The sequence below is a fragment of the Marmota monax genome, unplaced genomic scaffold, assembly GCF_021218885.2.
Source record: "Marmota monax isolate L192 unplaced genomic scaffold, Marmota_monax_Labrador192_F-V1.1 WCK01_AAM20220418_F8-fsc00029, whole genome shotgun sequence".
In the NCBI taxonomy this organism is placed as follows: Eukaryota; Metazoa; Chordata; class Mammalia; order Rodentia; family Sciuridae; genus Marmota; species Marmota monax.
Window position 1 is genome coordinate 1505962 of NW_026693024.1, and position 8930 is coordinate 1514891.

General features: G+C 52.4%; 1 protein-coding gene across 1 annotated transcript; it reads left to right on the plus strand.

The window, feature by feature from the left end:
* Positions 1–430: 430 nt before the first annotated feature.
* On the plus strand, positions 431–8682 carry Foxf2 (forkhead box F2). The gene is made up of 2 exons (XM_046453520.2): positions 431–1988; positions 5467–8682. Exons 1-2 carry the CDS (start codon positions 800–802, stop codon positions 5628–5630), a joined length of 1353 nt encoding a protein of 450 aa, XP_046309476.1. The 5' UTR covers positions 431–799; the 3' UTR covers positions 5631–8682.
* Positions 8683–8930: the final 248 nt, after the last annotated feature.

Here is an 8930-nt window from a genome sequence, read left to right on the forward strand (position 1 = left end):
GTCCACTCCCAGGGGGGCAGCTGGTTTCTGGGAGGGGAAGTAGGGACTGCTGGAAGGGGCAAAGGGAACGTTTTTCGTGAAGTCATAGGTAGTCTTGTGGGGGAGGGGGCGTCGTCCTCCTAGCAAAACGTGAGTTGTTCAGTTATCCCTCCATTTGAAAGAGGGTGGGTGGGAAAAGAGAAAGAGGACCAGAGAACAACTAAAAGAGAGAGGGGGACCCAGGAGAGCTAAAAAGGAGATAAGAGAGGGAGCGGGCCTCCAGGTTGGGAGGGGGGAGGAGTGAGCGCAACGCCCGGAGCGCGCCCTCCCCGCAGCGGCCCGGAGCGAGAAGGGGGCAGGGCGGGGTAGGGGTGGAGGGAGGGAGCGAGGGAGGGAGGGAGGACGGCCGCGGGGAGGGCGCGGGAGGGAGGAAGTCCGAGAGACAGAGGGAGAAGCGCTCCTGAAGGGAGACGTCGGGTTCGTCCCCGGGGTCCCCGCCGCGGTCGTAGCTCACGGGCGCTGCCTCCCGGCGTCCGGCCGCTTCGGCTCCGCGGCCTGGGAGGAGGTTGCGCAAGGCGGGGGCCCGAGCCTCGAAAAGGGATGCGCCGGGCGTTGCCTCCAGCCCGCCGCCGCCGCCGCCGCCAGAAGCCCCAGAAGAGCTGAGGGAGGCGACGCCGAAGCGCTGGCCCGGAGTGACCACGGCTGCAGCCCGGGCGGCGGGCTAGGGCGCTCGCCCGGCTTCTGGGCCGACCCCGTTCTTGCGCCTCCGCTCCCGGCCCGGGGCCCGCCCCCCAGGCCGGGCCTCGCTCCCGGGTCCCAGATGACTACCGAGGGCGGGCCGCCGCCGCCCCCGCCGCGCCCGCCGCCAGCCCCGCTCCGCCGCGCGTGCAGCCCGGCCCCCGGCGCGCTCCAGGCCGCCTTGATGAGCCCGCCGCCCCCCGCCGCCGCCGCCGCCCTGGAGACCACCTCGTCCTCGTCGTCGTCGTCCTCCACCTCCTGTGCCTCGTCCTCCTCCAACTCGGCCAGCGCTCCCTCGGCCGCCTGCAAGAGCTCGGCTGGCGGCAGCGGCTCGGGCGCGGGGAGCGGGGGCACCAAGAAGGCGAACTCGGGGCTACGGCGTCCCGAGAAGCCGCCGTACTCTTACATCGCGCTCATCGTCATGGCCATCCAGAGCTCCCCCAGCAAGCGCCTGACGCTCAGCGAGATCTACCAGTTCCTGCAGGCGCGCTTCCCCTTCTTCCGCGGCGCCTACCAGGGCTGGAAGAACTCGGTGCGCCACAACCTCTCTCTCAACGAGTGCTTCATCAAGCTGCCCAAGGGCCTCGGACGGCCCGGCAAGGGCCACTACTGGACTATCGATCCGGCCAGCGAGTTTATGTTCGAGGAGGGCTCTTTCCGCCGCCGGCCGCGCGGATTCAGGCGGAAGTGCCAGGCGCTCAAGCCCATGTACCATCGCGTGGTGAGCGGCTTGGGCTTTGGGGCCTCGCTGCTGCCCCAGGGCTTCGACTTCCAGGCGCCCCCGTCGGCGCCTCTTGGCTGCCACGGCCAGGGCGGCTACGGTGGCCTCGACATGATGCCCGCAGGCTATGATGCCGGCGCAGGAGCCCCCGGCCACGCGCATCCGCACCACCACCACCACCACCACGTCCCACACATGTCGCCCAACCCGGGCTCCACCTACATGGCCAGCTGCCCCGTGCCCCCGGGTCCCGGAGGCGTCGGTGCAGCCGGCGGTGGTGGTGGCGGCGGCGGCGGGGACTATGGGCCGGACAGCAGCAGCAGCCCAGTGCCTTCATCCCCAGCCATGGCGAGCGCCATCGAGTGCCACTCGCCCTACACGAGTCCAGCGGCGCACTGGAGCTCGCCCGGCGCCTCGCCTTACCTCAAGCAGCCGCCCGCCCTGACGCCAAGCAGCAACCCCGCGGCCTCTGCAGGCCTGCACTCCAGCATGTCCTCCTACTCGCTGGAGCAGAGCTACTTGCACCAGAATGCCCGCGAGGACCTCTCAGGTAACGCATCGCGACCAGAGTGGTCCTCTGCGGGCCTACATCTATGCCTCTAGGTCCAGCCAGCGGCTACTGCCACTCCCTCTGGGACAACAAAGCTTCGGGTCTGAGGGCATGTGGGGGAGCGGATGCTGGGGAAAGCTGGAGCCTTATTCTTGTGGGGATGCCGGAGATCTGGGTCTCACTGCTCTCCCAGGTGCCCATAGCCAGGAGCAGGGCCTCCAGAATTGCCCAGCTTCTAGCTTCTAGGATGATGGTGCAAAGTCGCCTGCCTTTCTGGCCTCATGGATGGCTCTATATGGGCTTTGGATTTCCTGATTCAGGCCTGATTTAGTTTTGAGAGAAAGCATGTGGCCTTTGGGGGACCTTGACCAAGGAGTTGTGTTTGGTTCTAGTTCTTCTTGTCCTTTTTTTTTAAAGTTCATTTTTCTGTGCCTTTGTCAAAAAGTAAATGTCAGTTCTGTATCTTGGAGTGTATGTGTGTTGGGGGGGGGGGAGGATTTCTTAACTCAGCGAGTGTTGAGAGGAGGGGACAGGGAAGGCAGAGGGAAAAGCAGAATGGGGTCCCAGGGTCTTTCACTGGAGGAACATTGTCAGTGGAGGGGGCACTGGCTGTTGAGGAGTCCCACATGCAGTATGGACCTCGGTTGGTGACACATGAATGTCCCCAGGCAGCAGAACCTGAGAACTCTGCTGTAAATCCCCTGAGAAATGTGCCTGGAGGCTACTTGTAGTGTGGCTGATTTAAATTGTATGGGTTACAGATTATGAAAATTTATTGACTTGTGGAAAGCAGTGAAAGGTGGGAGGAGAGATTGGGGGGGTAGAGAGAATTTGAATATTTGGCCAGCTTTATCTGAAAAATAAACCCTTATTAACCCCTAAGGAGGACTGGGCTGCAGATTAAAATCCGAAGTCTGCCTGTCAAAGGCTGGGCCCAAAGGTGTTCTGCCTCACATTACCTCCCTCCCTGATTAGAAAATCGTTCACAGAATAATGCATACTTTATATGTTCATGATGTCGTGTGCAACAAGGACATCAGGGGAGAAAGGAAGCCCAGAAATGGGCAAAAGATGTTGGTTCCCTGAACAGAGAAATTTCCCAAATAGGCCTTTTAAATGCGGGTCTCAGAGGTTAACTAAACAAAGACAGTCTCGGCAGGACCACACCAGAGAGGATTTTAGCCTGACTTAACCCACTGAGAGCAGAGCCTTGTTCAATTTTATGGGAATTTCAACAAGTAACCAATACAGACACCCCTCTTATTCAGCACCCCCGCGCCGGCTGTCAATCTCTTTCCCACAGTAGGCTGGAGCCCACTGGCACCCTTGCTTGCCTGCCTGCTCTTCTCCCAGCCCCCAAAGCCACCTGGTCTTCTCGAAGTCCCTACTCAACTTGAACCCAGACTCCAAGGCTTCCTAGTGCCAGGAAACGGTAACAGAGGAAGAAACAAACAAACAAAACAGGCAGGAAAGGGGCTCCAGATCTTTACGTGAGGCCGACCTTGTCCCATCCCTCAAGCCAGGCCCACAGGCAAGCCCCTAAAAATCCCGGGGTCTGCAAGCACGATTCTAGGAGAAGACAAAAACTTCCGAAAGCAAGCAGGCCGGCGTCCGGGCTCCAGCCCATCACCTCCCGGGGCTGACCTTCCTGGGAACTCTCTGTCTGGGAACGCTCTGGAGGCCCTCAATAGCTCAGGCCTTCCTGTATCACTCTGAGGCCCGGGGACCTTTGGTTTGAGCCCAGTGTGCACAGGAGACCATAGCATCCTCCTTCCTCCTCTTGCTGTCTTCCCCGTCTTGTTGGCTTCTCCCAATCGGGCTTGCGAGGAAGGAGCAGACTGGGTGCGCCCGGCTCTAACTGGGCCTGGTTTGGAACCCACTGAGACTGAAGGCCGGGAGGCCGGACAGGGTTGAGGACGTCCACCACAGTTCAGCGAGTGTGCCCACATACACACGCACACAGCACGACCCTCCCGCCCCCAGCTCACCCACGCTTTCCATGCTGTCCAATTTTCCGATCCCATGACCGTGGCCGGTGTGTTGAGAGACCTCGGACAGCGAGGCCCGCAGGGGCCCGAGTGGCCTCGCGCTCTCATTCAGCCCCGAGATAGTAGTATCTCGGATTTTTGTCATCCCGCGCAGCACATTAAAGTGAAGACTGTTTGGAGGCATGAGCTCTTGCTCTCTGCCCTGCAGGAGCCTGCTCTTTCGTGGTCCAGGAACTGGCATTAGCGTGCTGAGCGAACGCACCTGTGTGCAGGGCAAACCGCACGGGTCCGGGACGCGTAGGTCAGCGGTTGCTTTAATAAAGCAGCGCAGTTTTTGTTAGCAGCTAGCACGCAGACGACCGCCAGGACCGAGTCGCCGGCCATTGAGCAGCCTGGTCTCTCCGCAGGAGCCTGGGGTGACGCGAACAGGGCCTAACCCTCATTGGTCCCGGGTACGGGGGTTTTTCTTCTACTGAAAAACTGAATCCCGCCCCCGGCATGAATGTGTGGTTTATGCTGCCCACACCACCAGGGTGACCACAAATGAACCAAGCAAATGAGCCTTACCCAGCCTGGCACCAAAAAGAGGCGGAGGCAGGAGATGCTGGGACCCAGAGCTTGCCGGACACCTTTGACCGATTGCGCTCCGGGGTCGGGCCGCCAAGAGGCGCCGAGAAAGCAAAAGCAAAAGTGGGCGGCGGGTCGGTGCTGAGAAGCGCCAGGCTCAGGCCCTGGGCGGAGAAGCAGTCCTTGGGGAGCAAGGTATAGGCCTTCACCATCCTCTACTAGCATGAGGCTCCCTCAAAATCTCCTTGTGCTGCTATATGCCTTCCCTGAGGAGCATTTCTCTGTCCCCAAAGTCCTGGCTTCTCTACATGAAGTCTTAAGACTATTGTGACTGAAGCCGCTTGTGGACAGAAGAGAGCTGCACTTACTTTTCCTGTCCCTTTCTCTTGCAATGGAATTATTTTTTGTCATCCCCCTTTGGCACAGGGAACCATCCCTGTGCTGCTCACTACTCTTACCAGGCCAATCAATTGGAAAATAAAGCTCAAAGCGAGAGGGGAAGAGGGCAGTGATGGTTCTGGGGGAGGGCGCTTGGTCCCGCATTGCACCCAGGATTCAGGGCCTGGATGTTGTGGTCTCAGCCTGCGCTCACCCGACTCAGACCACAGCTCTGACCCCCAGCCTCAGAGTGATATGGGAATTCAGGAATACAAGAGATCTTGCTCTTGCCTCAGACCACACCAAAACATGATTCCAGAGGCATCTAAGGACTAAGGACAGATAGTTTGAAACAGTGATTTTTCAGAGCTGGGTTTTATCTACCCCTCTTGCATCAGCAATGCACCAAAAGTACACACCAACAGTTCTGTACCCTGAGTCAAAATTAAGATGCGGTAAATTGAAATTTTAAAAACAATGCACCCCGTCATCAGTTGGGTGACTTTGTGTCTGAAATGAGCCCCCCTCTCTCTTACTTCTTTCAGTGGGACTGCCTCGTTACCAGCATCACTCAACTCCAGTGTGTGACAGAAAAGATTTCGTCCTCAATTTCAATGGCATTTCTTCTTTCCATCCTTCGGCAAGTGGGTCTTATTATCACCATCACCACCAGAGCGTGTGTCAGGATATTAAGCCCTGTGTCATGTGAATGGACAAAGGCCACATGAAGGCCCTCTCTCTTCTCTTTTCATCTTCCCCTAAGGGGCAGATAGGAACTTCGAAGGACTCACACAATGTGCACGCGGATAGCAGTAAGTAGCACTCTGTCACTTAGCCTGAATGCCCAGGAAAGCCTCGTATGCTGATTTTTTGCCTACCATTGGAAGAGAGAAAACCTTGGCAAGATAATGCACCAGATGAGGGAGAGCATGAACTAAGGGATGGTAACAAATTACCACATGTAAAACATAAACTTAAAACTCTGGGATGGCCATTGCCTTCAGTAATCAGGGTCTGAAAAAAAGCAGACAAGTTGCGTGTATGTGTGTGTTTTTTCTTGGTCTATGAAAACTTGTGTGCTTTTCAAAAAGGCAGTGCTAAGCACAAGATTTCAAGAAAGCCTCATCTTGTTGCCTAGCTAGTTAGGAGAATTCTGTTTCCCCCCCCAAACACTAGGTTTGTATACAGGTGCCAAAGAACATTAAGAAGAAATGATTTAGAACCAACCACATCTATTTTAAGAAAATGGTTCTCAGTATTGTGACAATACAACATTTTTACAAGGTTGTTTTCTACCACCATATTTTAAAGATATTTTTATGATCTTCTCGTATACTCACACTTTGCTTGTATTTTAAAAGGAGGATATATTTGCACTTATGTATACTTTTACAGTTTGCCAAAAAATATTTTGATGTAAAATTTTTTTTCAATAAAATGTATATAACAAGTAGTTGTTTTAGGGATCTGTTTCCTCTACAGGCACCCTGCTATGGATGCATCAGTGGCCAGGTTCTCCCCCACCCCACAACCCCCATCCAGCATTGCAACTCTACCCTGCCCACCCCCACATTGTATAATTGATGTGGTGTGGGGTCTGTGCCTTGAGTAACACAGGCCAGGTTGTGACTATGGGTCTTCTCAGGAGAAAAAAGAGGGAATGCTTTCTGTTATTTCTTTCTCTACTTCACCCTCACTTTTTTTTTCTGGCTAAACAAAAAACAGAAGGTGAAAGGAACTTAAATGAAAACCAGGAAAGATAAAGAAAGGCGGACAGTCTGATTTGAGGAAACAAGCTCTGTGTCCCTTTTGTTTTCTTTCCTGTGCCCCAAAAGATTTCTGTTCTTTGTTCTTTCCTCCTCCTCACCAGGTCAAGGTGGTGGGGGAAGATGTCGGGGCAGAGTGGTAAGCCGTCATCTAGCACCTGTGTGATTGGGGCTTACCAGCCCAGTGAGGGTAAGGTGCCCAAAGGACGGGACCTGCGTCTCCTTGGCAGGTTGCAGTTTTATTATGGCTGGTGACAGTACTGAAGGGTTCTTGGGGAAGGCTGCTGAGGGTTAGTGAAGGAAACCCCAAGCATCTGGGAGTTTAAAGCTGACACCCAGTTTTAACAGAGGTTTCGCTCAGGGGTTCCTTTAACCCCTTTTTTTCCTTCTCTTGTTGGGCTTCCCAATCATGAACACAACACAAAGAGCTGGTAAAGCTCTGGATTAAAAAGAAAGAAACAAACAAACAAACAAAAACAGACAACTAATAGAAGGCCTTATTTCTTCCCCAGACCATCCTCTCTGTCTGACCTTTCCTTCACTCTCTGAGCAGGAACAGAGAAATGTTCAGCCATAATCACACTGTGGTGGTTTTTCTGTTCAACTCAGATCTGGATCTTTGGTTTTGTTGTTGTTGTTGTTGTTTTTTTTTTTTTTTTTTTGCTTTTACTGAGTGGGATACTCACCTTTGTTTCTGAGCCCCTGAAAGGTCTTCCTGCTAATCCATTACTAGGCACTTAGTACCACTCTGGAGAACTCTTATATGTTGGGGATTTTGGTGTTCCAAGTGAATTTCAGTCCAGGGACTGTCTCCTGAGTAAAACGTCTTATTTTTAAAAGTCATCTTCCTAATCTTCCTTCCTCTATTTTACAAAAATTAAGCTGTGATTTAAACATTTTATTTTGTCTATTATATTTGTAGTTAAATAGGGACACACACACACACACACACACACACACACACACACACACACCCTTGCCCCCTTTCTTTTTCTTTTTCTTTTTTTTTTTTTTTTGTCTTTTCTTTTACACTGAGCTACTCGGGGGCCTGCTATAAATTATGAAGTCAGTTTCAGAGTTTGCTCCGACCACAGTGCTGTGTTTACATTCCTTCCGAGGCAGCCGGCATGGTCGTAATTTATATCCTAAACACTTGAACGTAACTTGTTTATACAGAGAATGACAGGACCTCAAAGACAAAAACTCCGCGTCTGTCTGACTGACCGCATTGGGAGGGCCAGCGCGCCCCCTGGTGGTGCAAGGAGACCCACGCATGGGGATCGCCGGTCCTGTAAAGAACTCCAGCAACTTTACAAAATGACCCATATCGTGGTGTATTGATGACAAACATTTAGAATATCTCACTTTGAGGAATTATACTTTACGGTTTTAGGGAATACTTTTTTGGTGTTTTCTGTTTTACTCTTTCTAATGTGTTCCTGAAACCTGATGGAGATTCGATTAATGTCATCCTGAAACGTGATGGAGATTCATGGACAGTCCTGACCATATTTAGTAGGTGCTAGAATCCTGACTAGCCATCTTGGTACGTTTCTAGATTTCTCCCTAGCTAAGGTTATTGTTCGTTTCTCTTCGAGTCAAAATTGCTTTTCTCCTAACTGCCCCTCCTTCAAAGACAAGTTAATATCTAGTTCTTTTCTTTTTCTTCTCTCTGATTCTCCCCCCTTTCTTCGAGAAGCATGCATTGCTTAGTCTTAAATGTTGCTCCAGCATTCGTAGTAAGTTCTCAAAGAAGCACTTCATTGCTTTTAGAAGTGAAAATAAATGAACTAACTTAACTGGGGGTAAATGTCGCTGGGTTTTGTTTGTTTGTTTGTTTGTTTTGGTGCTGAGGATTGGACCTAGGGCCTCTTACATACTAAGCAAATGCTCTACCACTGAGCTATATCCCCAGCCTATCCCTCAATTATCAAATGTATTTTGAACACTTAGTTTTCTATTCATTGACATAATAAAATGATTTATAAAAAGACATTTGACTATTTTGTGAAAGAATTGTTTTTATTTATTTTTAGTTAAGGAAAAGGCCCTATCCTTATGATGTGGGGTCAGTTAGCTGCTTTTCATCATCATAATTAATACCTAAGATAATCAACTCATAAGGAGGAAAAGTATGTTTTGGCTCAAAATTTTGGAGGTTTTAGCCAAACATGATCAATAGGCCTCATTCCATTCAGGACAGCAGTAAGGCAGAGCATCCTGGCAGAAGTGCATGGGGGTGG